Raw genomic sequence first — 13,606 nt, 5'->3', positions numbered from 1 at the left:
ATTAGTTATGTAGTTCTGGAAGTTTATAAATGCATCTAGGACTCTATCTTTAGATGGTATCATAGTCAGCCATGTATATTTAGATTTCTGGTCTATGAAGGTGACAAAATATCTATGATTTTCCCTAGAAGTGCATGGTGCAGTCCAGACGTCAGAGTGTATAAGATCAAAGTAGTTCTCATAGATAGTAGATGACTTGGGAAACACATTCTTGCAATGTTTGCCAAGAATACATGTTTCACAACCATCATTTTTGAAATAAACATTAGGCAATAACAGGTTTAGTGCTCTAGAATGGGGATGACCTAACCTAGCATGCCACAATACATCATTTTCTAAGACAGAGATTGAACTAAAAGCATAAGGTAAACATGATCTAGTCTTGGTGTCTTCAAGCAGGTACAAGCCCCCTTTAGTAACACCCTTTCCGATCATCTTAAGAGTCTCAATATCCTGAAACACAACATCATTAGGACTAAAAATAACCTTGCAGTTAAGATCAGTAGCAACCTTCTTGACAGATAATAGATTAGATGCAAAAGATGGCATATAAAATGCTTTAGTATCTTTCTCAAATAGTTTCAAGTTTCCTACACCTTTTATTGGTATGTTGTCGCCATTTGCAATCATAACATTACCTAAGGCAGACTTAACATTACTGATTAACCTAGCATCACTAATCATGTGGTGAGAAGCTCCCGAATCTATAACTACTGGCTTAAGGCTATTAGATGCATTCAAGGTTGTAACAAGAGCATTGGGCAGTTTATAAGAGGCATTTAAGGGTAAACCAAGTGTGTTACCAGAGTTCTCCTTGAGGGCTTTGATGAGAGCATCAAGGTCAGACCTCTTGATTGTCTCATCTTGGGTAGTCCTCATGATAGAACAGCCACTGAATCCCAAGGTCTTCCCTTCTCCAGCCGTAACCGAGTTCATGGGACGAGGAGTAGATGGCTCGCCCATTTCACCAGAGAAATTCCCCCTTGCATCAGAGTAAGGTGTCCTGAACTTTTGAGGCTTGAGGTGTGGGTGAAGGATCCAACATTTGTCTTTGCCGTGACCTTTTTTCTTGCAATGGTCACACACCCACACTTTCTTGTCTTCTGGCTTGTAATACCCCTTGTTAGCTATGCCCTCATGTTTGTGCTCATTTCCTTCAGCCTTGTTGGCTATGATGAGGTCTCCTTTGCCACCAAAGAGTCCCACTGAGCCTTGCTCCTTTTGAATCTGAGCACAAAGCTCCTCAAGTGATCGAAGCTTCTCACTTCTTAGAATGTGTTTGATTAGATCACTGTAACCCGGGTTGAGAGTGAACAGCAAAGCAAAGACCTTGTCTTGCTCCTTCCTCTCATTAAGTACATCCGGATCAAGACTGGCATGTCTTAGCATCTCTAACTCGGCCCACAACGATCTGAACTTCCCAAAATGCTTGGAAAATTCAGTGTCCTCTTGACTGAGAATGTTGATAGCCCTCTTGACTTCAAACACCCTACTGATGTTAGATATATTGCCATATACCTTCTGAAGAGTATCCCACAGCTCCTTGGAAGTTTCACAGTAGGAGTAAGCTTCCAAGATAGAGGTTTCAAGACTATTCTGAATGATGGAAAGGACCATGAGATCCTTCTGACTTCTCTTCCCACCTCCTTCAGCCGCAGCACCAACTTCTTTACCATCCTCTCCTAGGATGATCTTCTTGGTGTCTTCGCCGTCAACAACATACTTTCAAAGACCTCTGCCTCCAAGAGCGATTTTGACAAGTCTAGACCAAAGTAAGTAGTTGGTTCCCTTGAGGGTAACCGGAATAGACACAGATTTAAAGACATCAGTGCAAGAGTTTTCCATTTTTTTTTTTATGGGAATGAAGAACATCTCAAGAATAGGAAGAACTTTACCAAAAATAGAAAGGGAAAATCAGAGATTTGCGGAAGTAAAGAGAATAGAGTAGAGAAGAATGAATCTCAGGAGCTTACTTGCTCTGATACCATGAAAGAATGTGAGGATAAAGAGATTTAGATGAAGAACATTGAAGAACAAAGAGAGAGAGAAAGTAGATCTGAGAGAAACTCTATTCCTTTAAACTTTTAATTGTGGATCTGAATACAAGAATTTAAAGACCAAGTTGTATCAGTACATAATACAATAAAATATTGATTGTTTAAAAAGGATCTTCAACGGTCATTTTCTCTCTTCTTCTTCTTTTTCTTTGCTTCTCAAATCTGGTGCTTCTGATTCTATACTCAAGTCTGGTGCTTTACTCAAATCTGGTGATCCTTATAAAACCTTATAAAACCTTATAAAAGCTTATAAGTGTTTTCAAGTCAGCTTAATTCTCAAATCTAACAGCTTAATTCTGCTTCATGTCAACATTTACAATTGCGAAGGTACCTTTAAAAAAGGCAAAGAGAATCTGTCTCTGACAGAGCTTTTGTAGACTATAAAATACCTCGCGTGAGAACATGGTGGTGTTTTAATGCTAGTAAGTAGAATGTGCATGTTTCCCGAACTTGTAAAAACGCTCCTCCGTTTCAAAATCTCAACAAGTAAAAGCTAACTTAGTGATTACAGATCAGAGTCAAAACCACAAGAGTTAAACTGAATCCCCTAAACAGTATCTTGTTTGCTCCAAAATATTCTAATAGAAATTGTTCAAGTTTAAAAAAAAAAGTCAAAACAAAAAGGAAAAAAACAGTAAAATTAGAACAGAGAAGATGGTTTGTTAATGAACACAAAAATCCAAATCAACTGAAGCTTCTTCAAGAAGCAAACAAAGAAGCAGAAGGTAAGTGAGATTAAAGTTGTAATTTTGCTTCTCCTTCTTGACCTCGAGGAACCGAGATCAAACTAGGAGTAAAGGAACAATGCAAAGGCCAAGGATCTACAACAAGATCTATTTTTATTTTTCTGATCAAGTTATTGTTCCCCACAACATAGATCCAAGCCCGACCAGTTTCGTCACAAGAACACACTACAAGTCTTTTATCATCGATGAAGAAACTTGGCTGCGAGTAGGATCTAGTCTGTACTAGAGTTGGTAAGTTAGGAGCTGACACTTCCATGAAATTCATCCACTCCACATCTGCACCACCCTTTTTATGAATCTTGTTCGTGGTCAGCCAAATCTGAATCTTCTTTGTTAGATGGGATTGCTTTAACAATGAAAACCGATCTCCTTTGAAAGCCCCAATAACAAGAGTATCCTGATGATGATTATCTTCACAAGGTAGATCACAGAATTTGTAGAATGCTTGGATCGAAAAATCAAAGTTAATTAGGAAGAACAAGTACTTTGCTTTGTCATAAGAAGCAATCCGATACCAAGTTCCATTCAACGATAAACCACATGTGGTGTGAAATGTAATAGATCCTCCTTTCTGATGAGTACTACTATCAGATTTCATGACCATAGTGTGTAGGTCCTTCCATGCATCAGACGAAAAGTCATGGGTTTTCCAAGATGTCTTGGTAGCCCAGTACTTCTTATAAGATGCAAGGGTCTTGTAACGATTATCATAATCATAACCTATGCCATAAAATTTAATGAGAGGGTGGTTACTCTCGGGCTCGATCCATCTAGTCTGTCCTAAATACGGGTTCCAAACCACAGCTCCTTTACCCATTGAACATAGCAAAAGCCCTTCGCAATTGATCAAATGCCTAGGTAACAGATATTCTAAAGCGGGAATATCTAATGTTAACTCACTGACCTCTATCTTTGGATTAACTCTTATTCCATAAATCTTGGATTTGGTTGCTAAGAAGAATTGAGACGTCGTCTTGTTGTTGTTGATGAAGGCCTTGTCGTTGATAAGAGTGTTCCATTGCTTAGATACGGTTCTGAATCGGACAAGAGATTTAGGAGGGACATGAGAGAGGATCTCTACAATCAAATCCCATGGAAGGTTCTCCTTGTTCGCCATAGGGGTCTTTTGCTTTTAGATTGACTACTTAACTTAAAATGTTTTCCCAACTAGGGTTTCAGGTCATTATTCCTTAGATATTTACATAAAAGATTCAGAGTTTGTAACATTAAATATATCCATCCATATAAGGTTACCGTATATATATCCATAGAAATTGTTAGATATTTACACGTCAGCGATTTCACGACTATAAACATTGTATAAAAATTATGCATGCATTATAATTTTGTAATTTAAAAAAATAAATTATAACTATTAAAAGTAACTTTTTTAACTTTAAATAGTTTAAAAATTAAAAGTCTTAATATTATATAATCTTAGGAGAGTTTTGAGATATTGTTATAATTCTATACATTCCTAAGTTTCCAAAAGTCTTTTTATGACATAATTTGGGATTAATAAAAAGCTGAAGATTAATGAAAAAAAATTATTTCATTACATTTATTTTATTTTGTCTACCACTTTGTTTTACATAGATGCAAAAAAAATTGATGAAAATTACAAAGTTTCCATAATTTTGACAAATCACAAATCACTTTTTAAGAAAATATATTTTTTACGAGGGCAGTGTTCGTTGTAAATTCGTCGTAAACGGGGTGTTACGACGAATTAACCTCGAAAGACGTTTCGTTGTTAAACGACCGTCGTAATGGAGGTTTCGTCGTAAACGACTCGTTATGTTTACGACGAAATATATTTCTCGTAAAGCGCAGGGAAAGTATTCGTCGTAAACGACACGTAAGACTTCGTCGTAAAGCCCACGTAACGATTTCAATGTAAAGCACACGTAAACATTTTCGTTGTAAAGAACACATAAATATTTCGATGTAAAACTCTCGTAAATCTTTCGATGTTAATCACTCGTAAACATTCGATGTAAACTCCATGTAATGTTTACGGGGAGTTTACATCGATTCTTATTATATTATTATTAGTATATAATAAATTTGAATTTATATTTAATATTCAAAATTTAAAACGAAATATGAAAATGAAAAACAATTTTAAAAAAGCATTTAAAAGTCATACAATATTTAAATTCATAATACAAAAAGAAATATCTAAAAAAAACTACATATTGTCGAAGTAGTCGGAGGGGTTGCTCTGCTGTTGACGGTTTGGATCGGACTCTTCGGGATTTCGTGATGGCAACCAAAGAGCGGCTCGTCTCTCACTCAACATTCTATGCATAGTCGGGTTTCCCACCGCCATCACGTCTAGAAGATCCTCAAGAGAGTCTAAACGAACCTGCTGGCTATACATTCGAGCTTTCATCTAAGAAGTCTCTTCATCCCGTCTCGAAGTGTATGACGAAGTTTTCCTTTCAACTTTGTTAACAGAGCCTATGCCGACTATTCGTCCCTTCTTTTTAGGAGTCACCTATAAAATTAAAACATATATTAATATAGTTAGTTATGTTAAAATATTAAAAATAACGTAAACAAAAATTTTAAGTTGTATCTCTTCGAAGATTCTGTCGGCCTCTTCGGTGGTCAATGTGAAGGGTAATCCATCGGGAGACTGCTGGGTTAGTTGCGTCTCCCGTTCTTCAATCCGAGCAGCCACTACATGGAAGAGTTTCTCAAATGCAGGATCCACAAAAACTCAGTCGGATGTGGCGTGAGTCATCTTGAATAGCTCAGACAGAGATGGTAAGACTCCCGTCTTCTCTAACTACAAAAAAAAAAATATTAAATATTGAAATTTAAATTAATTGAAAATTTTAAAATACATATTAAAAACAAAACTTACATCTTCTAGACGGACTCCTGCATGAGGTTTTTATCCGGTTCTGTGAACCATGGGCAAATGACCATCTTTATCCTTCGTTCTTCGAGAAGCAGAGCACGAATTGGCCTTTTTGATCGAAGAGGGTAGCTTCCAATATGAGGCCATCCCACACATCCGTCGTGAGCTCAGTGGGCTTTTCCTCATACCCGTAGATCTTCCACTTGTCCTTCCAATCGGAGACTGTGTTGCAAAGGCGGGTCTTTGCCTTTGCAACGAATTCCCTCTTCACCCTCTCGTGATTCCCAAAGACCAATGTCACATTTGCTGAAACACAAAATTTTTGAAGAAATTACAATTAATAATAAATATTTTAAAATAAAAAGTAATATTTCAAAGTGATAATTTAATTAAATTTAAAAATCTTACCGTAAAACATTTAAACCAAGTGATCTTAACGTGATTTGGTGTCATGCTCCAGTTCGGATATGCCCCATCGTAGTAACCCTTAATCATCGCCGAAACGCTCTGGCTAACACGGTTGTTAGCCCCAAACCTGAAACAAAAAACAAATTAATAGTTAGAAAATAAAAATAATTTAAATTTTAATGTAATAAAAATTAATAACTTACCAATAAGTTCCTCGGGGTCTATCGGGGTCTAGAACTTCCAAGCCCTTCCGTCCAGGCTGGGCAAGCAAATTCTCCACCGTATATCTCGCGTATGGTGCATATGAAGGCACACGCAAATCTGGATGAACTGCACCTGCTGGGGCAGGCTGAGGTGCAGCCGCTGGAGGAGGAGGTGGAGGCATCTGCTGTGGAGGAGGAGGACTCCAAGAAACACTCTGAGAAGTCTGAGAGTCTGGAACTGCATCGGAAGATGATGGACCGGAAGAAGATGCACCGGAACCATCGCCAAACAACTGAGAATAAGTAGGTGCTGCTGGTTTCCTCCTAGGAGCCATCTAAAAAAAATTAAAATAAATTTAATCAATTACGACATAATTAAAAAATTATTCCGTCACCTAACTAATCACCTAAACTATTATTTCTTCACCTAACTAATCACCTAAACTAATTACCTAACTAATTACCTAAACTAATTACCTAACTAATTAATCACCTAAACTAACTTAAAAAAATAATAGAGGAGAGAGGGGGTACCTTTAGAGGGAGAGATGAGTTTGGGAGTAATGAACGAGGCACCCTCGTTCTGGCGCGTCTCAATATATAGGGAAAGACATTCGTCGTAAACTCCATGTAATATTACGACGAAGTTACCAGACCCGTCTTTTTTCATTTACGAAGAAGTTACCAGGCCCGTTTTTTTTTCATTTACGACGAAGTTACCAGACCCGTCTTTTTTCATTTACGACGAAGTTACCAGGCCCGTCTTTTTTCATTTACGATGAAGTTACCAGGATTCGTCTTTTTCCATTTACGACGAAATTACGTGGAATCGGCCTTTTCATTTACGACGAAGTTACCAGGCCAGTATGATGTGAAGTTAGATGTTTCGGCTGTCAAACTCCCTGCAACTATTGAACCTTCTACTTTTGCAAGATTTCTTGCTTTCCCCTTCAAATGTTTCATCTGTCGCTCATACGGATACATCCATCCGTTGTGAACAGGTCCACGAAGCAATGCTTCATACGGTAGGTGGACAACTAGATGCTTCATGACGTCAAAAATGAAGGAGGAAATATCTTCTCCAGGTTGCACAATATGATCGGAATGTTCTGATGAAGTTGTTCGGTGACTTCTTCTTTGAACGTACGTGTGCTAAGATCTCTGAAGAATGCTCCGATGGCTGTATATTGCAAAAGTAATCAAATTAATAACATTTCATAACATATGTGTATATATTATAAATTTATAATTACCTGCAAGTGCTTCATGAACATTTGCTGGAAGGAGCTCGGCAAAAGCAAATGGAAGTAGTCGTTGCATAAACACATGACAATCATGACTCTTCATTCCGGAGAACTTTTGACCTCGTTCAACACATCTTGACAGATTTGAAACATAACCATCAGGAAACTCAACTTCTGATGCAACCCAGTCAAACAAAATTGTTTTGGCTTCTGATGACAACCGGAAGATGAGAACATGAACGTTTCCATTGCTCTTGATATGTAACTCACTTCTTGAGCAAATATCAGGTAAGTCCATCTTTGACTTTTTGTTATCTTTTGTCTTCCCAGGGACGTTAAGTATTGTATTCATGATGTTCTCAAAAAAGTTCTTCTCAATATGCATGACATCCAAATTGTAGCGTAAGAGAAGATCCCTCCAATAGGGTAGCTCCCAAAATATACTCTTCTTATGTCAATTGTGAGAGACACCATACCCATCAGGCATATTTCCAGGAACATGCCAGTTTCCTCCAACCTTAACTGTTTCCTGAGCTCCGTAATAATCAATGACCGCTTCGATCTGCTGGCCGGTGAGATATGGAGGAGGACTGTCTCTGACTGCTTTTTTGTGCCGAAACAATGTCTTATTTCTTCTGTACGGGTGGAAAAGTGGAAGAAAGCGACGATGACAATCAAACCAACAACTCTTTCTACCATTCTTTAGTTGAAATATTTCTATTTCTCATATTGTATATTTACTTATTATTCAATTTATTATATATTTTTCAGATAAATGTTTAATGTAATATTTCTATTTCTTATATTTTATATTTACTTATTATTTATTTTTTTTTATATTGTATATTTATTTTTTATTATTATTTATTAGTAACAATGCCACGTTGTATCTTTCGGAAGAAGTATTTTTCGCTGATGTGGACGCTCAATGGAGCTTCAAAATGTCCATTTTATTAATATATATTATTTATTTTTATTATATAATATAATTACTTATTCTAATTGTTTTGATTTTATATCAAAATTGTAATATTACAATAGATGTTTGATGTAATATTTCTATTTCTTATATTGTATATTTACTTATTATTTATTTTTCTTTATATTGAATATTTATTTATTTATTTATTTTTTAGTAGCAATGCTAGGTGGTATCTTTCGGAATAAGTATTTTTTGCTGATGTGGACGCTCTATGCAGCCTCAAAAGATCTTTTTTATTAGTATAGATTATTTATTTTTTATTATGTAATATAATTACTTATTCTAATTGTTTTGATTTTATATCAAAATTGTAATATTACGATAGATTTTTAATGTAATATTTCTATTTTCCATATTTTATATTTACTTATTTTTTATTTTATTATACATTTTCAGATGAATGTTTAATGTAATATTTCTATTTCTTATATTCTATGTTTGCTTATAATTTATTTTCTTATATTGTATATTTATTTATTATTTTATTTTATTTTTTAGTAACAATGCCACATGGCATCTTTCGAAATAAGTATTTTTCGCTGATGTGGACGCTCCATGGAGCCTCAAAAGGTTCCTTTTATTAGTATATATTTAGTTTTTTTCATTTCTTAATTGTGTATTTACTTATTCTAATTTTTTTGACTGATGTGGACGCTCCATGAAGCCTCAAAATGTCTATTTTATTAGTATATATAATTTATATTTTTTCATTTCTTAATTGTATATTTACTTATTCTAATTTTTTTGTTTTTATATCAAATGATATTATTATGGTAGATGCTTATTGTAATATTTCTATTTTTTATATTGTATATTTACTTATTATTTATACTGTATATTTACTTATTATTGTTTATTGTATTATTTCTATTTCTTATATTGTATATTTACTTATTATTTATTTTTTCTTATATTGTATATTTATTTTTTTTATAGATTTTTATTTTTTAGTAACAATGCCACGTGTCATCTTTCGGAATAAATTTTTTTCGTTGATACGTACGTTCCATGGAACCTCAAATTGTCCATTTTATTTGTATAGATTGTCTATCAAAGACATTAACATAACAGCTGAATTGTCCCATATTGTGTCCAATGTTTTTTTATTTAAACGTGAAATCTAGTACTCAAAAAAAGAAAAATATATATCGATAGTTTAAAGTTGAAAGAATGAGGACACTGAAATAAAATACACTTAAAAAAGTCATAAATCTCTACCTTCAAAACATTATACACCTCTCTTCTCTGATTCTTTTACAGGCAAAGCCAAACAAAGTGATTGGGATTAGAGGCGGATCCAACACGTTGATGGATGTGCGTGACCCCTCTTCCACACCCGGTTCGAGATCTCATCCCAAGCGTAATAAAGCCCAGATCAAGTATTATCGAAGCCCAAGAAAGAACGGTAGACCCACGTAGATCAAAGCCCACCCGGCTGAGAGAATTTCACCGCCGAACTCGGTGAGTCAAAGTAAAACGTAAAGAAATCAAAAGCACTAACGACTACATAAAGACATTTTATCCACGCGGGGATCATCGCTGTTACGATCCATCTCCAAAGATCTATAAAAGAAAGAGGAAAAGCCAAGACAAGGCCATCCATGTCTCTCGATCGCTAAACTATAGTCTTAAAACATTCATACTATCTTGTCCTTAGATTCCCTATGTATTCATCGTTTATTATTGATCTCATTAACAATAAAACATACATTTTCCATATTTAATCATAGCTCATGTTTTTCTTTTTAGATAACTCCTTACATAAGTCAACGAAAACACAAACACAAACCCTTACTCTCTAGTTTATGGACTAGAAGCAGTAACCCCATAAAAAAGGGAAGTACCTACATTGAGGACAACCATGTTATCGCAACTCATAGACGTTAACGAAGAGGTTAACGACAAGGGTCATACAGTAGAAGAGCTGTGGGACCAAGCATTGTTAAGAATGCAAAAATACCAAAGAAAAATTACACGATAATACAACAAGAACGTACGGCACATGGATTCTCCTATGCTTTTTTCGTTTTTAATTTCCTCTTATTTCAGCTCACTTACACAGGTGAAATCCACTATCCAAACCGAATCAAAACTATAAACGTAATTAAAATTTGATTTGATTTGAGTTCTGAGCCGTAAAAATACTCAAATCGATTTTTATTGTCATCTATTAGATTTATATTAGATTGACAAGAGATTACATAGAGCTGGCAAAGGTATACAACTTTTCCGGACCCATAAGCCGGTAAGGTAAAACTAACCTCTCCTAGAGACAAAACTTTATAAACAAACATTTAAAAGAATAACTAAACAAAACTTAATGAAGGAGACAAGGATACAAATAGGTACATTAGAGGACCATGATAATCTGCAACAAGGGTGGAGCTGAACAGCGCCGGAAAAAGAGATGAACGAGAAAGCGATACACGACTAAATTATTGGAGTTGGAAGAAGATCTCTTAGAACGGTGAAACACTGGAACCACGAACAAACCACAACACATTCATCAACACAAACAAGACGCCACAAGAGAAAAACTTCTTCAATCCGGGCAGCCAAAGAAGACGTTAGAAACTAACTACTCAAAGACAGCATGCAATTGAGACACAGATCCAATGTCCCTTACCAAGTAATCTGGAGAACCAGTTGATTTCAAACCAAGGGACATCACAACTTCGCAACACTGCAGCTTCACCCATTAAAGAACATTAAAATAAACAATGAAGTCAAACGACGAGGCCTTACCCAAAGAACGTCGGAGATAAGAAACTGGATGCCTTAGATAAAAACAGCAACTCCACAAACCAGAGCAGAACATCACTGCCAAAGAACACGAGCAATACCATTTTCCAAACAGTCGAAGGACTAACCAAACACTAGCGTGCTGAAGAACCTTAAACTTCTTCAATAGATACAACTATAGAAACAGAGGATTGGTATCAAATTTTGAGAGAATTTGGCTGAGACAAAAGAAGGAAGTGCCTTGAGCCAGGAAAATCAGCTACATCAACCAAGGATGAAGCAAAACCACTTCTAGAATCGATTTTTATTGTCATCTATTAGATTTATATTAGATTGACAAGAGATTACACAGAGCTGGCAAAGGTATACAACTTTTCCGGACCCATAAGCCGGTAAGGTAAGAGTAACCTCTCTTAGAGACAAAACTTTATAAACAAACATTTAAAAGAACAACTAAACAAAACTTAATGAAGGAGACAAGGTTACAAATAGGTACATTAGAGGACCATGATAATCTGCAACAAGGGTGGAGCTGAACAGCGCCGGAAAAAGAGATGAACGAGAAAGCGATACACGACTAAATTATTGGAGTTGGAAGAAGATCTCTTAGAACGGTGAAACACTGGAACCACGAACAAACCACAACACATTCATCAACACAAACAAGACGCCACAAGAGAAAAACTTCTTCAATCCGGGCAGCCAAAGAAGACGTTAGAAACTAACTACTAAAAGACATCATGCAATTGAGACACAGATCCAATGTCCCTTACCAAGTAATCTGGAGAACCAGTTGATTTCAAACCAAGGGACATCACAACTTCGCAACACTGCAGCTTCACCCATTAAAGAACATTAAAATAAACAATGAAGTCAAACGACGAGGCCTTACCCAAAGAACGTCGGAGATAAGAAACTGGTTGCCTTAGATAAAAACAGAAACTCCACAAACCAGAGCAGAACATCACTGCCCAAGAACACGAGCAATACCATTTTCCAAACAGTCGAAGGACTAACCAAACACTAGCGTGCTGAAGAACCTTAAACTTCTTCAATAGATACAACCATAGAAACAGAGGATTGGTATCAAATTTTGAGAGAATTTGGCTGAGACAAAAGAAGGAAGTGCCTTGAGCCAGGAAAATCAGCTACATCAACCAAGGATGAAGCAAAACCACTTCTAGAATCCACAGATGACTCAAGAAAAGGAAACCATCTAACGATCCTCACAGAGTTATCGAAGGTAAATTTGAATACCTTAAACAAAATCCACTACACTCCCTTGAATTGCCTCCACGGAGCTGACTCATGTGAAGCTACACAAGATCACACCACAACATGCTACCTTGTTGTAGAACCAAACTTATATCGGGAGGTGATGGATTTAGACCAAAGAGAGAAGCTAAGACCACTACCCGAATCTGAGACCGATCGACATACCAAGACAGAGACGTGAGAAAAGATAAGCCTGACAAACACCTATGAACTAACTGAAACACCTATGAACTAACTGAGTTCTCTGCCTACCTAGATCCAATGGAAGAAGTACCAACCTACATCAGAGCCGGCATACCCTACACCACAAACCAGAAAAAGCTACAAAACTGGATAAGCAACCCAAGCAAACTACTAAGTGAAATTGAAATCACATCTTAATCCAAAATTCTCCAAAGATGTCGATAGCTTCAACTCAGTCTAGAGACACAACATAGATACCCTAATAGCCTTCTCACGGCACCGACAAATCTTGCCGGCCACCGGAGAAAGAGAATGCAAAGATTGCCTTTTTTCTCCAAGCTGCGCTTTAGATTTTTTTTCTCAATTGTTTTTAGAGACAATTAGCTAACAACAACGACAACACGTAAAGGTTTCAGCTAATGTAATTTGTAACCGATAAGATATAGTGTTATATATGATCTAATATAACATGTATCAGATAACAAATTATATATCAGAAAACATAACATGTACCAAGTAACAAACCATCTATCAATTTTTTTTTTATATCAAAATATATATCAGGTAACAGAACATATATCAGGTAACAAATATTTTATCAAATAATAACAAGTCTATGTAGCATACCCACCATTTGTCAATATTTAGGTATAAATATGCGTATAAGCTAAAATAATATATACCATGTAACAAAATAATTTATCAGATAACAAACAATTTATCAAAAAATATATCAACTCGTAAATCATGTATCTACCAATTTATCAAGTAACAAACCATGTATGAAACAATGTATAATTCGACAAACTATTTACCAAAACATTTATCAGTTACTAAATTAAGTATCAATTAGTAACAAATATTTTATAACATCTTAATTACTTACTTCGAAAAATA

General features: G+C 35.7%; 1 protein-coding gene across 1 annotated transcript; it reads right to left on the bottom strand.

Moving 5' to 3' along the window:
* Nucleotides 1–1,415: 1,415 nt before the first annotated feature.
* LOC106443336 (putative F-box protein At1g47390) lies at nucleotides 1,416–5,607 on the bottom strand. Its single transcript, XM_048759082.1, has one exon. The coding sequence runs from the start codon at nucleotides 3,918–3,920 to the stop codon at nucleotides 2,793–2,795; it is 1,128 nt and encodes a 375-aa protein (XP_048615039.1). The 5' UTR covers nucleotides 3,921–5,607; the 3' UTR covers nucleotides 1,416–2,792.
* Nucleotides 5,608–13,606: the final 7,999 nt, after the last annotated feature.

The sequence above is a fragment of the Brassica napus genome, chromosome C5, assembly GCF_020379485.1.
Source record: "Brassica napus cultivar Da-Ae chromosome C5, Da-Ae, whole genome shotgun sequence".
Classification (NCBI taxonomy): domain Eukaryota; kingdom Viridiplantae; phylum Streptophyta; class Magnoliopsida; order Brassicales; family Brassicaceae; genus Brassica; species Brassica napus.
The sequence above is the reverse complement of the archived record's forward strand: the minus strand, read 5'-3'. Positions and strand labels throughout refer to the sequence as shown.

Excerpts from the sequence above, each read along its gene's own strand:
- LOC106443336 (XM_048759082.1), bottom strand. The coding sequence starts at position 3,920 with ATGGCGAACAAGGAGAACCTTCCATGGGATTTGATTGTAGAGATCCTC.